This window comes from Ammospiza nelsoni, chromosome 6 (genome assembly GCF_027579445.1).
Source record: "Ammospiza nelsoni isolate bAmmNel1 chromosome 6, bAmmNel1.pri, whole genome shotgun sequence".
NCBI classification, from domain to species: Eukaryota; Metazoa; Chordata; class Aves; order Passeriformes; family Passerellidae; genus Ammospiza; species Ammospiza nelsoni.
In genome coordinates this window covers 53011973-53034843 of record NC_080638.1, presented here as the reverse complement: position 1 = coordinate 53034843, position 22871 = coordinate 53011973, and the positions used below count along the sequence as shown (strand labels likewise).

General features: G+C 40.0%; 1 protein-coding gene across 1 annotated transcript in view; it reads left to right on the top strand.

Moving 5' to 3' along the window:
• Positions 1-22871, top strand: part of BEGAIN (brain enriched guanylate kinase associated) — a 151515-nt gene that overhangs the window by 54497 nt on the left and 74147 nt on the right. The window contains exon 3 of the mRNA XM_059474539.1: positions 20990-21079. Within this exon, the coding sequence (XP_059330522.1) occupies positions 20990-21079 (90 nt within the window). The remainder of the gene's footprint in view (positions 1-20989; positions 21080-22871) is intronic.

Below are 22871 nucleotides of genomic sequence, written 5' to 3'. Positions count from 1 at the left end.
ATTAGCTACAGCTTGGAGCAAGGGAGAAAATTAATTGATGTGTGACATGTTGTTGTGTAAAATTGTTTTTTGCTTGAAATTGAACAGTGGCATTTATCATATTAATACAGACATCTTTTCCAATCATCTCTGCTAGCACTGCTGAGGCACTGCCATTACTAGTAGTAAATAGATGACAGTCATGTTTTATGAAAGGATGTGAACAGTATGGTTTCAGGCAGTGTTTAAGTGCTGTTAAGTGTTTTGATACTGAAAAATGAAATAACAATTAAAACCAAACAAACAAAGAAATGCAACACTACCAAGCTGTAGACACCTACCCAGTACAGAACTGATTATTATTTGTAGTACATGTTGTTTCTTCAAACTCAAGAATTGCTCAGAACCCTTTCCTTGTATTCCATCACCCTGATATGCAGACAAGAACTGTGCCAGCTCAGGGCAATAAAGCAGCCTGTGCAAAGTGGAAAATTATTAAACATGCTGAACTGGATGCACTGCCCAATCAATAGGTCATCCAGTACAGTGTAGTCAGCCTGTCCATCTCTGTGCCTTCTTACCCTCTTCTCACTGTAAGTTTTTCATATGAATTTCAGTTCATAAGAAGCACCTATTTGGAAAGCTTTCCAAAATCTTTTCCTAAAAAGATTGTAATATTCATACAGTATTGTAAGGAAATCTTAAAAATCCCTATTCAAGATCCCATGAGTCCAGGCAGCATATTTCAGGCTGATTTGGAGGATGTAGGCCTTTAGTTTGGATTTTGTTTAATGAAGATTCTTTTCCACTTTTTGACCTCACAAAAATGCTGTTTCTCCAACATGCAAAGCTGAACATTTTCAGTCTGAAGATCTCATTTCTGGGCTCAGAGTACAAGAGGAAAGAAGGTTACTTGGCTTTAGCACTATAAAAATCCCCACCAGAGGACGAAGTGAACTATTAAAAACAAAGCTTGATGAACATCAGAGAGCAACAATGAAAGAAAAGTCACCACTAGGAAGGAGAGTTGTGTGATTTTATTGTGTGAAGATGAGTTGTGTGACCCAGAGCAAAGAAGTACAGCCATCCCCTGTCAAAAGTTTGAACCTGCCCTGGAGGCCTTCACTTGACCAGCAAAGGCAGAGAATTGAGCACTAGCAAAGGTCACGACACCAAAAATCTGTTTGAGATTATTTGGTGCAGCTCATAAGAATACATGAGAAGATCAAAGCTTTTCCTTGGGACTGGAAGGGATTAAATCACACAGAAGTATCTGCAGAGTAGAAAGAAAAAGATAACTAAATCTCAGAGACTGCTTATCAGCTTCCCAGCCAAGATATATTATTTGAATGAAAAATAGTTGTAGTCTGTGCTACAAATGACATCAAAATACAAATCTTGCAGTGATTTGACATTTACAACACAGATGTTTCTGCTACAAGGAAGAACGGGCTTCTTCTTTGGAATCACTTTTGCTAAAGTCAAGGGATGAGTCTTTCTCTTCTTGAGGAACATGAAGACATTTATGCAGAAAACCTGCCTCAAAGAAATTATTTCTGCTGAAACCTTTTCAATTTCACAGCCACTTCCCCAGGCCTTACCTGCTCATATGGCAAAACCATGGGCACCTGGGGCAAGGGGCACACCACCACTGCACAGAGAATTCAGGGGTAGGAGAATCACAGAATCACAGAATCACAGAAATTCTAGGTTGGAAGAGACCTTTAAGATCATCACCTTTAAGGTGTTAGACCATGTTCTAACACCTCAACTAGATCATGGCACCAAGTGCCACATCCAGTCTTTTTTTAAACTCATCGAGGGATGGTGACTCCACCACCTCCCTTGGTAGATGATTCCAGTATTTTTCACTCTTGCTGTGAAAAGCTTCCTCCTTAATTCTAGCCTGTATCTCCCTTGGCACAGCTTGAGACTGTGTCCTCTTGTTCTGTCTGTTGCTGCCCGGAGAAAGAGACCGACCCCCAGCTCACCACAGCCACCCTTCAGGGAGTTGAAGAGAGTGATGAGGTCACCCCTGAGTCTCCTTTTCTCCAGGCTGAACAACCCCAGCTCCCTCAGTCGTTCTTCACGTGGCTTGTGCTCCAAGCCCCTCACCAGCCTCATTGCTCTCCTTTGGACACACTCAAGCATCTCAATGTCCCTCCTAAAGTGAGGGGCCCAGAACTGGATGCAATACTCCAGGTGAGGCCTCACCAGTGCTGAGTCCTAGCTCTGACACTGGACTTTGAGCCTGTGTGTCTCTGACTCAGTGATTTCATCTTTACTGGGAGAAACGAGGTATTAAAAACCTCATGGCATTGTTAGTGTGGTGATAAAGGTGCTCTGTATTCTGAACAGTAAACAAACACACCCTTCTTTTGGGGAACACAGGGAGCAAGGTGCCAACAGCAGCCATCAGCAAGTCCTGTTTAAAAAACTACCAAAATAACTATTCTATCTTAACTGAAAATACCAAACTGCTGTAGTGACAAGAGCAAAAACATCCAGAGTTCAAGTAGAAGAGATTAGTCCTTGAGGTAGAAATAGAGCAAAAGTGTTCACCTCAGATATCTCTTGGTCAGGCCCTTCTGCCCAGCCTTGTCCTGACCCCCTCAGTCCCCTCCAACCTCACCCCTAAGATATTAGGGTGCTCTTGCAGGTTGTCCTTATCTTTCCCTCAGCTGAAATCCTGCAATTTCTTTTCTTTGGAGCCAAATCCCACAAATCAGTAGATGCAACTGACTTGATACAACAGGGAGGACAAAGGAGAATAAAAGGTCAATCTTCAAATTCACCTATCATCTCAATTACAAGGAAATTCCTTCTTAAACTTCAGTTATTCACAAGTAATTTTTCTGACTATCTCGTTTCCCCCACCCCCACCCCCATCTTGTTCTTTATGAGTAGACAAAAGTTATGAGTAAGTAGAGAGATAGATAAATGCTTTAAGCTACAAGACAGCATGGGTACAAAAAATAATGAGCAGTAACTGAATAGGAATACATTTAGTCTTGTAGTTGAAAGATTATTTGTAACCATAAAAATGGGGCTAAAAACTAAAATGAAATTAATTTTAAGAAAAATCCTGATCAGTTGATTAAATGGATTATAGAACACGATAGAGAGCACATCCCTGTGACCCAAAATACTTATTTCAGTCTTGCATTACAGTAAAACTTGTGATACATTCTCTAACTGTTTCTTTGTGTCTTGTTTACTCTTTAGATTGTCTGTGAGATTAGGTGAGAAGCTGAAGAAAGAGAAAAAGACATAAAAAGTGCAGTGGCATAACAGCCACATTGGAGGGCAGATAATCTAGCCCCGAGAGAGATAAAATGCATAGCCCACAGTTTATTCACACTGCACCATAGAAGGCAGATTTGTTTTACCTTCAAGCATGATGATTCTTTACTCCTGAACAATAAGAAAAGGGAGATGAAGGCAATAAACCATTTACCTTTAGCACTGATAGCACTACCAATTCACTACTGAATATCCATTGCACATTCATTGCTGTGCCTGATTTTTGTAAAACAGCCGGTCAGAAGGCACTCATAATTTGGGGTTCAAATATTTGCCTTCCTTGCTTTTGTTCTGAAATGTCAAAGATGGCAGAGATTGGAAAAGTAAGCACTCCTCTTGCATTCTGCAAATACTTCCTGTGACAGTGTACCTCATTTGTAAAGTACAAGAACGAGGCATACTCTGCTTATAGCAGAAATTTATATTTCTGCTATAAATTGCTATGCAGAAGGGGTGTTATCTGTCCCCTGTGAGCACAGGATTCTCCAATGGATGGAAAAGAGGTAAACACACTGTACTGGATTATTTTAAATAATATCCATGTACTCATTCACTGGCCAGCACGGCAGCGCTAATTTGGCCCAAATATGGTGTTTGCAGCTTGTTTGCCACAGCATATACCTGAAGGTGTTTCATGTGGCTCATTTGGCATTTGCAAACATCCAAAGTGCTTCAGGGCCACAGGGGAGAGCCAGCAACACTGCATTAATCTTGTTAAATACAGAGACTTCTTTCCAACAGTGCAACACAAGTATAGTTTCCAAATAGAGTAAAAAAAACCACATAACATGGAAAGAGAAGAGGTCCAAAGTACATTACTTAATTAAAACTTTCATGTCTGGCATGTACCACAAGAGAAGTAATTTCAGTCTGCCACCAATACTTCCATTTTAAGCCCACAGATTTTACCCAAGGTTCTGCACATCACCCTGACCTTGAGCACCCAAGTTCTAACACAGCTTTACATCTAAATTAGCATACTGGAGTATTTCCCACCAGTGATGCTTTGCTGTGGAGTTATTGTTCCAAGCCTCCAGATACTTCAAATATCTCTCAGATTTTTCTCAGTACTTCCAGTCGCACTAAATAAATGGAATAAGGAGAAAAACCTAAACTCATAACACAATCCTCAAAGACAGAGTGAAATACCCCCAGCCAAGAGATGCCTGGTACAAATGACTGAGGGTTCAGTAATGTCAGGCCTGTGAGTTGAGGGTTCATCCTGAAGTTCCTGTGCAGGTGACCTTGGGCTTTACTGTGTCAGGCTCGTCATGTCTCTGCTTTAGGAGGGATGGAGTGGCTGACAGAGCTCACTCACTGCTCCTTTCCCAGGCTGCAAATGAAAGGTGAGGATACAGCTGCCCCAGGAAAGAAACATCTCAGCTGTGATGTCCCAGGGGGCACAAGTACCTGGCAGATCACTGGAGAAAGGAGAGTGTGCTTGGTTTCTCCCTCTGTATCCACTCTCCTACACCTTAACCTTTCTGCTTCAGTCCAGGCTCTCCAAATGGGGATTCCTCTGACCTTCCCCCGTGCCTGTTCATGTGGAACAGCATAAGTTGCCAATAGCTTGCTCAGGAGGTCTCTCAGGCACCTCCTTCTGCAGCCTGATGAAACCCAATGGTGTGTCTTGAGAACTTTTCCGACAGTCCCCAGAAAATGCAATGGGGAATCAATGCTGGGATGAGTTTCCTTTCCTTGGGGTCATTCTCTCTAGTCAAAGACTCCAAGAAAAGCATTCCCATGGCCCATTGCCATCATCACAGCATGGATTTGGTTGCCACATGTGCTGCTGGGAGCATACCCCAAGAACATTTTAGATGTGTTCTCCCTCCCCACAACTGGAGTGGTTCACCTGCCAGCTCCTTGTTTTTCTTACCCATGTTTTCCCATCTGCTAAATTAGTGGGACTGTCAATTTTAAGTAAAAGCTGCTACATTTCTTATTGATAGTTAAATTCAATTTACATAAAAGGGAACAAATTGTTCTCTATTTATTATTCTGAGCTGCAGTAGACACACTAATTTTAGAGTACATGGCTTTTATTGACACATAAGGCTTATTTCTTTATCTATTGATGAATAAGAAAGGTTGGTTTCTTTATTCATTTATGTTGTGTTTGACATACACTAGCAGGCCTGAAAAAAATGAACTACTAGAAAAATAAGAAAAAATAATTTCAACATCATCAACTGGGCCCAATAAATCCAGACAACTGCATTTGCTTTGCATCTACTTTTCCTTTTTCACTTCTATTACTCATTTACCTTGTCAGGTCCAAATGAACAGAAAAGTGTTGGGATATGTACAAAAAATTGCTGCCTACCATAAAAGAATGAACCTTGTATTCACAGAAATCTAGAGAGACCTCGGCTTATTTTAAATCCCTTTTCTGACTTGTACTGCCATCATTCAACTTCATTTGAAAGTGGGAAATGGAAATGGAATGTATTGTTAATTGTAATCAGATTGACATCAACTTGCTAAGAATGGCTTCAATGAATTACTGTCCTCTAAAAAAGTGCAGAGTTGGAAAAAGCTTGTGATTGAACATCAGTACAGTGAGGATAGAAAAATCTATTAATACTTTTACACTACCCATGGGAGTTAATCAGAAAGCAAGACTTGACTGAAATGAAAGGCCTTTTCACACCAGGATGTGAAATCTTTACAAAATGGAAATTATTTGTTTATTTTGTTTTCCTTAACACTTAATGAAGTATCTAGCAAAGGTTGAAGTGGTCACATAGCTTTCTACAGGGGGCACAGGACTGACATCAGTTTTAGTGACCTATTCCCACTTTTTACACTGATATTCAGTGTACTAACTCTTTATTATTCATGCTATAAACCAGGAATGTGCTAGCTGAAAACATCACTAACCTTAATTTTTTTCTTTTTCTTTTTTGGTTTCCCATTTCCATAGCCTTATCTTTGTGTAATTGTCCAAGACAAATGGTTGGTTGTAGTGGTTATGTAATATACTGATAGTGAAAAACAATCAAAAGGGGCCAACTGTCAGAACTTCCTAATATGTGAAGGTTATTTTTTGGTAACTGAGGTCTGAATAATGAGGGGATAGAGCTGATCACCTGCCTGGATTAGTCTTCAGGAGTCAGAAGGTAGCAGATCATGGCTCTGCCAGGTTATAAATACATAATAGTAAGCAATCATCTGAGGGCATAAAAATTCTGTCATGTAATGAGATATTACTATTAAAGTTTAACTTTGGCCACAGGTTTGGCCAGGGAATTCACATGAAATCAAAGCAGAAATCCCAGATTCCCATTGTCTCTTCAATATTATCTACACCAGGGCAAAAACTAATGCTAAGGCATCAAAATGTGCCTTTAAGACAAAGGCAAATAAAGAGAAATTGTAGAGTTTTATTGTTAGACTCCTAGAGAGCTCTCCCAGGTGTCAGCCAGTAATGCAGACACAGGGCACTGCTGGCCTCATACCCTTGCATCCTTTTGCTATCCAAAGAGTTGAGCTTGTCTGAATTCCCCAGAGTGCAGGAGCTGCCATTCCTGTTGCACTGGAACACAGCAAGGAAGGAAAGGAATAGGATTTGAAATTTCCCTTCCATACTCATCAGAGCGTCCATAGCGAACAGAACAAGTCTAAGTCTTATCAGGAAAAGGCCAAGAAATACAGCTAGTGAGCCTGCTTTGGCCCTCCTGCCAAGATGTCTGGAGCTGTTAAAAGTGGATTCCATGTAAACAAGACAGGAACAAGGTACTGGGCATTGGAGCGTGAAAGGATGTCACTTCTCAGCAAAGAGGTAGTGCCAGTAGGAAGTTCAGAGATGATGCCAAAATACACTTTGCAAAGGAGAAAGATAGTGAAAAACAAAGATTCTGTTAGAACAGGCTATAAGTGGGTATTTCTGTAAGTATTCAAGAAGATTGCTCATCTAAAAGTGCAATGCAGCTGCCAGGATGAAGCCTAAGTCTCCCAGAGGCAATGGAGGAGTGCAGTTTCTTTCTGAAAGACCATAGATTGAGAGAAAGTGACTAGCAGCTGCTGAAATGAGTAATGAAATACACTGTTTATCTATGCTCAGAGGCAAAACAAATAGAAAAAAAAATACATTGTGAGGAAATTTCTGCATTCTAACACCAAGAGATCAGATATTCACTAGTTGCAATAGGGCTCTGGTTAGCAGTGAGTTAGAGCAGGCTCTGCTGATGGTCAAAGTTGACAGCCTTCCTGCAGAATAGTTACTGCTCAGGCAGTGCAGAAATTCCAGTCCTTTCCATGATCTTGTCCTGCACAAATGCAATATAAGGACCTGAGAAAGTTAAACCTCTTAATTTTATACTCCCAGTTCTCATTATGAAGAGGAAATCAAAGGGATGTTAGCAATGAACAATGCACAAGCAAGACCAGTGAAGCTGAGGGGAGGTGGCCTCTCAGCTCCCAAAATTCTCTTTCTATAAAGCAAGGAGAACATGTCAGATCAAAAAGAAAACACAAACTATTCTGAATAAACTATCTTGATAATTGAGGACTCGCTGTTTTCTCACATGAGCTATCTTTATTCAGTGCTTCTTTCTCCCACAAACACTTCCTCTCTCATCTCACATTCCCAGAGGTCCCTTGCAGACTATAACATTATTAAGCAGTCACCAGCTTCTGCAAATGCCACCCAGCAGATGGGGGTTGGGGAGGATGCTTGCCTCATCATCAGTGCTACCCAACTCCTGGCATTTGCATTAGCTCAGCTGTGGTGTCTGTTTATCAGGCTTGATGCTTCCTCCAACTCAAAAGTCAAGCAAGAGACAATCCTTTAATCTACCCTGCTTTAATGCAATAACTTCTACACTTGTAGAAGCGAAGAGGATGCAGCTCTGGTGTGGAGCTGGGAGGATCCTAAAGCTGTTATTTTGCAGAGACAACCCCCATTACTCAGCCACTAAGCAGTAGCACATTTCTGGCAAAGGAGATAATGATACCTTTTAGCAGCGACCAGGGGAGAGTTAGAGACTCTAAAATTACATGAGAGTAAAGCAAGTACAGTCTGCTATTTACAGGCTCACTTGACATCTGCAGCCCTGAAAGATTTGGCTGAATGGGCCACATGGTCATCTTCCAAGCCTTTGAGGACTGGCCCAGAGTTTCAGAATCCTTCAGGGAGGTGTTGGAATGTTACCCTTTGAGCTGGTAATTTCACTCTAATTGCTGCTGACCACTAAGGCTTGCACAAGCAGGAACCAGATTTCTGTGTCTTGGCCCCACTACCAGACTGGAAATTCAGCTTTTCTGGCTTCCTGTCCATGTTGTGTGTTCTTGTTTGAGGGGACCAGCTCCCAGACCAGACCTTCTGCTTCCCATGTTTGTACCACAACAAGCTAACACTGCTGCAAACCTCAGGCCAATTAGCAACCAATTGCACTTGGCATCCAAGTCCAAAGGAATGTGTTAAAATTTAAATTGTTTGCACAGCCTAGCCAGCATTAGTGTACTGCACCTAAAGTACACATGCTTGCTCTTCCTGCTGCCTGAGCCAAATTATATTCCAGGCACAAAATACAGGCATGGCACTGCTTCTAGAACTGATCCCTGGGTCCAGAGAGAATTTTTTAAAAAAGGAACCCAGAGTTCTTAAACAGCTGAAGAGAGAAATACAGTTTATAGGAAAAGGAGAGATATAAAAGTGATTTTTGTTTTGGTTTATTTTTTTGCTTCCTTTCTTGCTGGATTCATGACTTTGTATTCCTGGTTATCCAGTGCCCAGTCTCAACTGGAAGGCATGAAAATCTGTGCTGATAGCCACCTGGTAAGGGCATATCCTGAGAAAAAGTAGAAACAAGACTAAGGTCTTCAATTTTAAATAAAACAGTGCTCCATGCTCAAAACACTGAAAGTGTGGGATACACAACACTCCTACTGGGTTTTTTAAATTAGAGATCACAGCTGCTGAGCTCTGTGCTAACTCTGTACTTCCCATCCCTGTAGGGTAGGGGGATTTGAAGCACCATGAATGGGTCAGGCTCCACCAAGGGCCTGAACCTCCTGCCTTGCAGAGAAATCCCAATAATGCTGGGGAGCCTGGCCACTTGTCCTCAGTGTCTGCACAACCTCCCAGGGCACACTCCAGAACCCCAAATTCTGTGTGTCTGTGAGACTGGTTGGATAGAATGATTCTTCTGTACCCATGGCTTGAAAACAGGGCCTGCACTTCTGAGCCTGTCCCACCCTTAGTGCTCGATGACCTCCCTTTGGGAGCTCTGTTCCATGTGATCAGATTCTCACCATTACATGTTCTGCATTTCTGTTTCTCTAATTTTAACAGCATCCATCATTTAGCTGTTATCCTAGTCAGACATTGTCTACACTGAAGAAAGCAGTCTCATGCCCCTGACTCACTGATGTACATCTGGATGAAAACTGAGTCTGTTTTCTGCCACACAGCCTGTTCTGCAAGAGAAAGTTTGAAGAAGCACATGACAGGAGTTAGCCAAGCAGTAATAAGACTCACCTGAGCATATACATCTTTTAATTGCTGAATAAGACACCTTCCACAACAGCTAAGATATATTTTTTTTTAGGAGATAACTTATTTCATTTATAATAGATTTAACTGTGCTCTGATTGCTCACTCCTGGCAATTTTGTTTTGCAGCACTTTTTTCCCTTGAGCCTGGTACAGCTCTTGTTTTGAGCCCTGGAATAAATGGAATGGGATTTGCAGAGGCAGCTTTAGGCATAGACAAAGTCTGCAGTTTCTGGGGCAGCTCTCTGCTTTGCCTCTGCCAGAAACCTGCCCCTGCTTCTGCCCAAGGAAGGGGTGCTCTGAGCAGACTGGAAACTCTTGCTCATCCCTCTTGCAAGCAGCAGTGGTCATGGCCCCTTGTCCTGGCACAAGCAGGAGCACCATGCCTGCTTCTCCACAGCCCTGCCATCTCCCTCAACAGCACTCATCCACAGGATAGTGAAATTCTGCATTTTCTCTACCTCTGGGTCAACTCTGTTTCCTGCGTTATTCTGGATTAAGAGTTTCATTGATATTTGTCTGGTTTAAGTTGGTATGCAGGACAATGAAGTAATTTTGAAATCTTCCCATTAGCTATTTTGCAATATAACACTGAAGAGATCTGACAGTATTGGGATGGTTTCAACACACCTAAAGGCTGCCATCCCTTGGATGCTTTTTTAGTCTTTTTCTTGCTTTCTCAAAAGATCCTCCATTCAAGTGACCCCCATCAGAATTTTCCTCTCAGTTTTTCCTCTTTACACTTGAGGTCCCATCCTGAGATATGGATTCATCATACTGCATGTTGTTGTCCCATGATCCTAAGTGATTCCCTCTCCCTAAATAAACTCATACTTTAAATGGAGAAGAAGGAAAAGGATAAGGGAGCAAGTCAAGCAACAGAAAAGTGAGCTGATTGTCTCTATATTGGGAGCTGTATTGTTTATTTGACATACCCAAGGGTCCAATAGAACAGTGCCTGGCATAGAGAAGTGCCTGCAAAATGAATGTAGTGTACCCTAAGACAACAGAAAATCTGCCCTGTATAATGGAAGGCACATAAAACTAGAAAGAATCAATTCAAATAGCCCCACAGAGTGCAAGATGGACAGCAGCAACCTGCATGGATATACAAGGGATGAACTTCATGCCAGCTAGCCCAGGCAATTTCACTGAATTATTTTACCAGAGGTACAGTCACTGTTGGATAAATTCTTCAATAAAATCAGAATTTAGCAAAAATAATCTAAATCTGTGGTGGCAAGCAGAAGAGGAGGCCTCAGCTGGGTTTCTGAAGAGTCAGAAAAACAAGTTCTGAAGTCTAATCTCTCTTGTTTTAATTAATTCCTTCTCCTAACCTACCAAACTGTAACATAAAAATAGCTCAGATTATACTCCAGGGCAGTTGTTTTCATGCATATTTACCAATTCTCCAGTGAGCAGATTTCTGAAGCACATCACTCACTGCTTAATTTTCTCAGCAAAAAGAACACAGAAATCTATCCACAGTGAAAGCACCCATGGTCTTCAGGGGTAAAAGATAAGGGTTATAATAGTCAAATCAGAAGCAAAGTCTGAAGAGATGTAAAATACTCATCATGTCTATTGATTTTAAGCTGCCTAGAAGCATCTCCTGGGAATGTTTCTCTAGATATTATCTCTGTAATCATAGTATTCTCAATTGTAAATTCAACTGCTCTGTAGCAGAGCATTTGTATTGTAAACACATAAAAGTGTTGAACTGATAAATGCATTGCTAGCACAGATCAAATGACAAATTCATTAGCTGTATCAGGTTCTGAAAGGTAGGACTGTTTTTTCCAATGATATTTCTTCCATTTCTGACTCCAGTCATTGGCAGTACTGCTATGGTGCCCTGTTCTGTTCTCCCACAAGGACCAATTACTGCAGGGAGTGACATCTTAAAGGGATGAGATCCATTGTTAGAAAAAATATTTTAACAATAGCCTTTTTGTGAAAAATCAGATTAGGAAAAAGGACATTTAGCAACCTGGACATTTGGGGACAGTAATATGCATTTACAGGCAACCATATACTCCATCTTATAAGTTCTCTATCTGCTACTCTTATTGAAAGGCTGTTTCAGAATCATGTTCTATCATTAGAAATCTTCAAAATTCCAGTAGAAAATGCAATCATGATCAATTTCTTCTTAAGCCTTCACTTTTCTTTAGAGAAAATAATTTTTGCCCTTCCCTGTTACATTTACAATATCCCCACTCAGTTTTTCTTTTTTTAGACTGATCTAGACAAACTTTATTTTGAGTTTGTTTTCCAAGATGCCTCAGGTCTCAGAAAAACCCTTTTCTGTGCACCTCTTCCAGACTGAATGTCTCTCTTGAAAAAGGGAGACTGAAATTCTGCATAATGTTCCCAAAACCATCACTGCCCTCTCCCCAGCATGCCATAGTTCCTTCTCTTGCTGAAACACCTCACAGCACTGTTTACTCAACCTGCTCAGTAAACAGACATTTAGCCTAAAAGCCATTTTAGCACTGTGTTCAGTGACTAAATGAAAGCTCCTGAGCCACCAGATATCATTTAGGATACCTCTTTATGGTATGGTATGTTTGAGTCTTAAGTGCCAGCCTCACTCTACTTACCATGTTAAATGTGTGTGGTTTGAAAGGGATGTCTTGTAATTATTAAATTCTCTGGAGGCACCAGGCATGGATTGCTGGAACTCTGAAAGCACAGACGAGTCTTTGCACAAAAGACCTTCTATTCTCAGTAAAGATAATCCTACTCTATATTCAGTATGATTTTATTCACACATTCACATCCCCCTACTTTAAATCATCACAGCAGACTTTGGAAAAGGTATGAAATATAAATACAAGCACAGTTGATGTAGGCAGTAAATACATCCATATATTTAGAAAAGACCTCTTACATAGTGCATTCCTAGATGACAAAATGAGTCAGTGATTATCTAAAGCTCCCAAACTTAGAGGCTCCAAGGAAGACTGTTGAAAACTGGGGGAAAAGGAAAATTACACTGGCAATAGAGGATTTAGAAGGTAGCTTTTAATATATTACTAATTTATGCAGCTGATGCCTTAAGCATCTTAATATTCCCTACTAAGAAACCAAAATATCTTTTCAAATCCAACTCCTTTAGATTAATAAAAAGTCACACATAGGCACAGAAATCTTCTCAACCTGGTACTTACTGACAGCTACCCCATAATGTTCTCCACATTGGAACAAAGCTTTAAGTGCACTCAGAGAGGGCAGCTGCAGTGTTGTAAAGATTGCCTGAAGTAATGCCATAAAAAAAAGGGTAAAAAAAATGGATCTGCTGCTGGGACACTGGAACAAAGCATTTCTGATAGAGAAAAGGTAGGGAGGAAATTATTTGTGATGGCCTAGTTACATTAGAAACAACTCTTATTCAGCTGGTTGAAGAAAAGGACCCAATGTAAATGGAGGAAAGAACAGCCCTTAGGTCAATTTAATATATGTTTTCCTGCATGCAGAAAACCATTCCTCATGAGAACTGTTTCCTGCCATTATGCAAAAACTCATCATAAAAATAAATATCTCAGAGAAGGTGTTGTGTATTATCACTGACAGCATTGGAGAGGCACTGCTGCTACTGACCCTTCTGGAGACACATAAAACACACCAGCAGCAGACTTCCAAGGGGAAATGCCCACAGACAACAGGTATATTTTGGCACCTATACAATGCATTTATGGCTATTGCCTCCCACTGGAAATAACAAAAATCATTTAAGCAGTATACGAGCTATCAGCTGTCATTGAATTATATTGCAAGGATGATCTCTAACCCTTAAAAGATTGACTTTTTATTTTGAAGCAATGGTTTATAACTTGTAGGTCAGTACAGCTGATGTTTTTCACAATATGCAGATGATCAGCATCTCAAGGCGACTCAAAATGAAATATTATTAACAATTTATGATTATTTCCATGAAGATACTGAATGACTAATTCTTATCATATTTTTCTGCAGTTGCAGGAGGGAGTGTTTCTGCACCTGTTTCTTTTTTCTCCTGCAAATCTAATAATCAGTAACATTGTACTCAGCCAGCTATGTACTCAGCCAGATCCATTAGTATATTTCATGCATTTAAAGACTGACAAAATGTGAAGTGATATAGCCACAATATAATGCCACAGTGATACCAAGAAAAGTGGTCACCAAGCAGACAAAGCTTCACAATCTTGGATTTTGTTGCAATAACCCACTACATTAAAGCCAATATTGGATATTAATATACAAATTAGAGCACCTCATTAATGAAATAAAGCAAAAGTTTGGAAAAATGTGAGCTGTTTCCACAGATCCTTTTAAGAGCCTGTTGTTAATTAGAAATTTATGGAAAGCTGATTAGCTTATGTTATCACACAGAGAATAAGTCATCTTAGCATTTTGAGAACAGAAAGTTCATTTTTTCATTAGTCATAAATCCCTATATTTTGTTCCTGCACCTCTATTGAACTGACTGCCTTGGGTCTGAATGAAATATAATTTGTGTTTTGGCAACACAATTATTTGAAGGCATCAACAAATAAAATCAAACATTGCAAATAGTTCCAATTCTACCACAGCAGCTCTGTCAACCCGCCTAATAGAGTAATAATTATTCATTCACGTATTTATAGCCCAAACATGGCTGTTCAAAGCCTTTATGCACTATTTTCCTCATCTGTTTCCCGAAAATGGTAGATTTAAAGCATGTACATACATATACATACACATATGTGTATGCATATTCATACACATTTACTTCACAAAAGGCCACCCACATGGTTTGTCAAATTTAGGTGGAGAAATAGGTAGGTAAGGGAGATGTGGTGACCCAGCAGCATCACTGATCACTGAGGCCACCCAAAATGTTTCACTGACAGATTTCCTAATGATTTGCTAAATTCTGACTGTATCAATGGGAGTGTTGTAAGCCACATTTCTATGTTAAAATGCCTCAGCTATTTCAGAAGATATAACTAGGGAAAAAAAGGTGGGTTAACTCATAGCAAAAAAAAAAAAAAAATAGCCAATTATTTTTTCATTAAGAAGACCTCAACCAGCCTACTTTGCAGCTAAAATATTCCAAGGAGCTTTCCAGAGTGTCAGGAATTTGTGTTATAATTAGCATAGGCTAATTGCCAAGCTGGTGGAAAGGGGAATCTCAATCCATCCCAGTCCCACCAGTTTGATGTCGGTGCCATTAACAGAGCCTGAAGGGGGATCACATGTCAGTAGGAGATCACCTGAAAAGCAGCGCCAAAGAATTCCAGACACCCTGCAGCCAGCAGTTTGGCTTTAACATGAGGCCAGCTGAAATACCTCTGCGAGGGATAAAGAAGACAGTTTCACATTTTGCCATCAGCACGGATGGTGGGATTCAGCACACCCTCAGCCAATTTGCTGACAGCACCAAGGTGTGTGGTGGAGGTGGCACTCCTGAGGGAAGGGATGCAATCCAGAGGGACATGGACTGGCCCCAGGGCTGGCCCCAAACCTCATGAAGTCCAATAAGGCCAAGAGCAAGGTCCTGCATGTGGGCGAGGGCAATCGCCAGCACAAATACAGGCTGGGCAGAGAATGGATTGAGAAGGCCCTGCAGGACTTCCAGTCCCTAATGGAGCTTACAGGAGAGCTGGAGAGGAACATTTGAGAAGGGCATTGAGATAGGACAAGGAAGAATGGTTTAAACTGGAAAAACATAATTTTAGATCAAATACTAGGAATCAATTCTTTGCTGTGATGGTGGTGAGGCTCAGGTTGTCCAAAGAAGTTATGGATGCCTCATCCTTGGAATTGCTCAAGGCCAGGTAGGACGGGCCCTTGAGCAACCTTGTCTAGTGGAAGGTGCCCCAGACCATGGCAGGGGAGTTGAAACTAGGTGATCTTTAAGGCCCCTTTCAACCAAAACCATTCTGTAGTTCTATGATTTTTATAAACTTTCGAAGTTGTGCACTCCAAAAGCATTCATTTCTAAACTAGATCTCTCATAGGTTCAATCTCAGTCAGGTGTTCTTGATCCTAGAGTTTCATGACTAAGGCTGCCTCCCTAACCTTTATGGCAGGTGAAGGTTTTTTAGTGTCTGGCTTCCCAGGAGGGCACATGGAAGTGGTCTTATCCCAGCAGCAGCAGGTGATGATGTACCAAGAAGAGCCAGGGGCCATACAGGAAACATCTAATTTGGGGATTGAACTGATGGACAAAGCTGGAGATGAAGAGAAGCCATGGCAGGAGCCTTTTAGAAGAGTGAGGCAAAAAAAGAGACAAGAATTAGGATGAGTGAAAAAAAGTGGGGGCTTTTGCCTCATCAGAAAGTTACTGAGAGGTATGGAAGCCAGCAGGCCTTTTTCAGAGAAACGCCCTCTCCTAAAATGTGTCAAATTGAGCTGGAAGAACAGCATCTCTGTGTTCCTATACTGTCATAACATGGGTATTAACTTCCCTGCTTACAGGTGTCCTCATCTTCCTCCCTTTTCTGCTTCATGGACATTCCCAGCCTCCTTACATTCTCATGTGCTCTGTTGGCATCTGTGTCTGCACTGCAGAGCTGTTGGTCCAGTCCCTGCAAAACACCCCAGCTGGTGGGATGCATGCTTCCATAGGACCCTTGTCAGCCAGGGAGTTATACTGAAAATATTCATTAACTGAACATTATTCAGTCCCTGCAGCAGTTTTACACTATTTAATGCTGTGGTCATGGATAGTTCTGGTAACTCCAGGAATAGAACCACCACCCCCTCACAGAAAATGGATTGTTTGACATCTTTATTAGCTTCACCCCTTGTTCTGTGGAGATGACAGCCAGTTACCTACTCTGGCATGACTGGGAGGAAAGTAGGTAGAAGGAAAGCACAGCTGACAGCACCTTGCAAGCCTGTGATGCTAAATCAGCATCAGAGCCACGTGCCCTCTCGATGAGGACGGGATGTAGAGGTAGAGTCGTGACAGTATGTTCTGAGGTGTCCCTGTGGTTCTCCCAGCTTGCTCTCTCAATGTTTCATCTCAAGTTATTAGTATTTATAAAAGCATGCCCTTAAAATAGCTTCATGGTGTTAATAGAAGCAAAAATAGCAGTTCCTGCACTTAAGTTGTTCGTAGCGGGGTAAAATAGGGCTAAATTGGGGAAGAACAGCAATCATAATAGCACAACCCAGTTTAGGGGTGACTTTCAAATCCCCTTCATGTCTTAAAAATCAATGACTTTAAGCCAAAATTTAGACCTTTCTTTGCTGCTTTACAGAAAACCCTTCTCCCTTTAAGAGGTGTAAGATTTGGGGTGACTTTTGCTTAAAGACTGCTTGAATCTACTCTCTAAGTCTTCCACTCAGAAGTGGAGCAGCCACAAAATTCTCCAACTTCTAAAAACACATTTCAGAAAAATCTTTCAGATTTGCATTTGAAATGTGTAAAATAGACATGTGGACTGTAAAATAGATCCTGTTGTGGAATGACCCCAGGTGCCCACCAAAGCTGCCCTGTCACTTCCCTTCTCAACTGGACAGGGAGGGGAGAGAAAATGTTTTGAAAGATCAATCGCCATCATGAGCCAAACAGACCCCTCTTGGGGAAATCAGTTTTTCACCAATAAAATCAGAGTAGAATAATGAGAAAATAACATCTAAGCCTTAAAACTCCTTCCCACCACCCCTCCCTCCTTCATTCTGATCTATCTCCTCCCCTCACGTGTCTCAGGAGGATGGGAATGGGGGCTGTGGTCAGTTCATCACTGATTTATTGTCTGTGCCACTCCCTCCTCCCCAGAGCGAGGACTCTTCATGCTCCCTGCTCCAGTGTGGAGTCCCTCCCCTGGGACTCAGCAAGGGCACAACTCTCCCACCATGGCCTGAACCTGCTCGTGCTGCAGCTCCTGGGGCACCTCCTGCGCCTCCTTCTGCACCGACCTTGGCATCTGTGCAATGGCTTCTCGCACAGATTCTCTCTTCAGCTGCAGTTTCAGAGAGAACTGAAAAGAAAAATTATTCACCATCTATAGAATATGCAGAGGAAAGCATAAGAGGCATTGCATTTATTTTCCTAATTTTTAAGAAAATTATTTCTTAAATAGGCACAGCATGTGTCTATTCCAGGCACAGTGGATCAATGACCTTCTGGCACCAAAACTGATAAACTGTTAGCTGCTCTTCTCTAGATAGTGTTGACCATGCTTCACTGAGAAATCCATGTCTTTTTCTTATTTTTCAAATTCTTTGTATTTCTGTAAGTAGATTATTGCCAGATGAGGCACAGAAAATATTCAAAGTAACATATTGCATGTTCTAGGACAAGATAAGGAAACACAGACTATTACCAGTGTGTTCAAATTCCAGCCTCACTTGACACTGGAGTCAGTCTCAATCACATCAGTGAAATATAAATGAAGCTCTGGAGAAAGAAGAGAAAAATTAGTTACTTTATCATGCCTTGGCATAATTAAAAGTAGTTTTAAAAATTGATAATCTGAAAAACTTTATCATCAGGTTGTTTGAGACTGATATTTTTCCTGTAGTAAACTACTAATTGTCTGGAGTGACTATGCAATATATTTTTTTAATAGGCTGGTTTCTTATTTGCAATACCTTAGTATTTCTTACAACTGTTGTTTCAGAAAGGAAGCCTCACAGTAACAGAACTGAGAGCTTTTCCCATTTTGTTTCCTCTAAAATTTGCAGTTGCTTTAGACAAAAATATTTGTCTGTTTTGCTGATTTCTTATTTGCCAATGCTAAAACAATATCCCATGTAAACTGCAGAGGCTGACAAATTAATTTTTGTGGTTTAATATCAGGCAAATAAATCTTACCATTACTAATTATTTTTTGACCTTGCATAAGAGAATAGGATTAGACTGACTACAACTGACACTGATTATATGAGACAGGATGTTATTAAATCCCTTTGGGGAGCTTTTGAAAGATCCACCACATTTAGAGAAGAGAGCTTTTCTCTGTCTTAGCTCATTTATGGAGCAATTACATGTGACTTACTACAAAAACGATGACAGGAAACACACTGAACAAACAGCTAAAGTGGAATTTACACCACTCCCATCTCTGTCAAAACATCTCACTGCCTTAAAAAAATTTTGTCAAGGTTACTTATAGCAAAGCCATTTTCTATATATCAGGAAAAGCTGTGAGATATATTGGATTAAGACTACATGGAGGAAAATTTGTAATGGATATGAAGGCAGCAGAGATTTCTCAGTGCTCAAATGGCTTTTTTGCACCAGGAGCCCAAATTTAATTAATTTTGCAGGCTTGAAGAGCCTAATGTTTTCATTTAAGCCATCTCAGGATTTTCAAGTTTTGTTTTTCACTAGAACACTCCTATAGAGGGTTTCTTAGTGGAGTGCAGAGAAATATGCAAAATGTACTGACTTGGAAAACCTCTGCTCATTCTGGAAAAACCTGTGGCTAACTTCCTGTTTTGTTTGATTGGAAATTTTTTTTTTCACTATTAAGATTGCTCAGGTGATTTTTAGGAGTAGTTTACAATTTTGTACCTAAAAGTATGTGAATACAAAATGGAGGTCTAGGTAAAGACCATTTCCATAACTGTTTTTCTACAACTGACTGTTTTCCTAATATCCATAGCTGAGAATGAAAATGCACAGTTAAGTGCTACAGAACTGTGTGTATTAAATGTGTACACACTTATTGATTATGACATTTACAGTTTGAAAACATTAAAAAAGCTGTTAAAAATGTATAATCCAAAGTCATACTGACAGTTCACTGCAGAACCAACAGTACTGAGGTGTTATATTGCAAAGATTTATTCTCACCTCTGGTTTGATTTCAAAGTTGATGTTGCTGTAAATTCATGTGATGACAACACTTAATACTTAAGCCCTAACCTTTTTTTTTTGTCTTCCTTGTGTGTCTTCACATACTAAATCCAAGTCCAATATGGAAGAAGTTAAAAGATACTTAATTTTTTTTTCCTTAGGTACAGCTCAGTGGTGTAACTAAAGCGACATGCTGGCATTCACTTACAGCTTTTCCTCAGGGTGTCTCAAAGACCATCATCTTGCTGCCAGCAGTCCTTGACATGAAGCCAAGCCCAAAGCAGACTTAGAGCAGTGGCAAGAGCCTCAGCAGGGTTATCTTTTCCCATGAACACTAAGATTCTCTGCTGCTCTCTGCAGCACTCCTGAAATATGTCATGTATGTAAAGGTGTGTTCATCTTTACATGTGTTAACCAGAAGGTCCCTACTTTGCAGTAACCAATGGTAATTGACAGATAATACTGGAGGGTAGGATTTTCTGCATGTGCAGTGATAGCTGACCACAGGGAAAGTTTATGCAAAGATTCTGCTTCATAAATATAGATATGGTTGTGTCAGGAAAAACTGATTTTTACTGAGTTTGTCCTTCAAGGAATGTTATGTTGTATTTCTAATATTGAAAATGAATAAAGCAATACTGTATAAGGTGTTCTGCATGGCCAAGTATTGTAGTCCTTACTCAGAATTTACTCAGGAAAAACCACCTTTGACCTCAGTGAGGATTTGCTTGACTAAGGACTGCACAGACTGTTGTGAATCTTACCAGCATTGCTTGATGCTAATGTTGGGCAACAGTTCTCATTGCTAATTTGCCTGCCTCGTCCTTCTCCTGGGCTCAGGATCTGTTTTTGCTGTGTGTTATTCATAGCTTCTCTTGCTAGTTCAGATTGCTTCTCTTTGTGCTTTTCTTTCCCAGCAAATGTTTTGCAGCTATTGTTCTGCTGCTGGTAGATGAGCACAGAACCTGGTATACAGGACTTGAACCTCAGCCCAGATTCAATTAACACTGTTTAAAATGTTCTCACTATGCTGCTCAGAAGAAATTTTGATGACCCTCTTTCAGTGAAGCACAAATTTGTTTAAGCTGATGTTTTCAGAATGCAAAAATATAAGGGCTTGATTCACAAATCTTAAGACCAAATGCTTCTGCGGTGAAATAGATGGAGTAGCACCCATTTAGAGCCATCAAAAGGTCAATTGTAAATGCTTATTCTGCCCTACAAAATTCAGCCAAGTTACTAAATATGTGTGCTGTAGCATCACTCTGTTTTGTAATTTTAACACTGCTTTAAAGTAAGATATCCTGAACAATAATTAGTACCAAATTATGTCATAGCCTTCTGATACAAAGCAAATCTAGCTGGGTTATCACTCTTATGTCTTATGAGCCATACCTAGCCATGGTTTATCCTCTATTCATGCTACAGGGTACGAAATTCCTGGGTGCCAACCTGCCTATGGCAACCTAGAATTCTCCAGGGCAGGCTCGCAAAATCTTCACCTACTCTCTGGGACAGGTAACTAATAAGTGATGTTTTGTGAGTTATGCTTTCTTTCTAACTTTCTGATGTCCGTAAAAATGTTTCATTTCTTCATGTTAGTCTGTGCTCTCTCATTGTTCAGCTCCACTGTGTTTTCTGGATTAGGGATATAACAGCAGATCTGTTTGTTATAGTGGTCTAGATGCTTGCCTCAGCCAAGCCTGTAATAATTGTTACTAACATGCAAAAAACCTGAAAACTGTTTAAGAAGCTGCAAAATCCACAGCTGCCTGCTACCAGTGAATCTCTTTTTCTGATGGAGTAGTTTGACAATGCAGGTGCATTACATTTTGCTGTTATCTGGACAGTTCACCCTCCTTTCTTAATTGCTGGTATGTATATATATTCTCTTTCCTTTATCAGGTTTACATTAATCTTGAGTCTCCTGAACTAAGGATTTTTCAATGCTATAGGTACAGTACACTGAAAGGATGGGGGAGTTATGACTGATTCTGGTTTACATTTCTATGCAGCATGTAGTATAAGTTTAAGTAATGACTCAGTTTTCTGTTTTCTGCTTAAGTTATTTTCTACTTTTCTCCTGAATTCACTGTCTATTCTTTTTGCTTGACTTTATTTCAAGTGGCAGGTATGTAGAAGAAATTCATTCACTAGTCCTATACCTTTCAATGACATATGAAATACTGTAATATATTTCAAAGTAAAAAAGTGATTAGGTTAAAAAAATAAAGACAGAGTAAGCTTCAGATTGGTTCCTGCGTCTATTGATTTTCTCTAAATATAAGATGATAATGTGTGAGACATTTCATCTAAGGAGTGCTGATAGTGTAAGAAAGACATAAGTGAGATTCTTTTTGATTTTTTTTTTCACACGGTCTACACTCTGTGTAGTAAAAAAATCCCAGCAATCTTGGAAAAGTGGTTTCAATTCCTGCTTTTCATTCCCCTGGGATTCTGCAGGTACACTCTACTCTTACCTGGGTTTAGAAGATCTTAATGCAAAAATAGCTTTGCTCTGCTGCTTGTTCTTGCTAAAATCAAGAGATGACCAGGGAAGTGAAACACAATCCAGGCATATCAAACTCTTTTACAAAATGTTCAACCCTAATTCCAACTTGGTTGAATATTTGGAAGTCTTTTAAAATTAGAAGAACTTCACACATCCATGGTGTAATCAGTGAGTTCAATCTTACATTCTGTTTTAAAATGGATGTCTACATGGAATTTCTGAGTCTTGGGATGATATTTAGTTGTCCTTCCATAGGGCTCACTAAAAATATAATTTTTTTCCTACAGCCACAGTCTACTTATAGTTTTACTTATGAAATAAACTGCAATGTTGTCCTCTACAAGAGTAAGCTTTTTTTATGTTCAAGTGTAATACAACTTAAAATGCACAAATCCAAACTTTTAGCTCAACCTATTTACCCATTTCATTAAAAAATAAAAATTAATTGCCATTGAAAGACAATTTTCATTTTCCTACATGCTTTTTGAAAAGCTCACAAGGATCTAAATTTTTAGGGACATTTTTGTATTTCCTGAAAGCTGGCTTGTTTCTTTCCTCTAGAGTAACTCAGATCTTAATATCAGTGTTTCAACATATCCAGACTGTAAAACAATATCTGGAAACTTGCTTTCTAGTTATATTGAAAAATATCACCTTACTGAAGGAACTAATAAAAATCCCAAACATTTGTTTGGTACAATAAAAAATAGTGAGTATGACAAGTGTCAGTATTTACAAAATGAGGACAGGTTCTATTTTATCCAGCCTGATGCACCTTAACCTTTAAAAACTAATGAG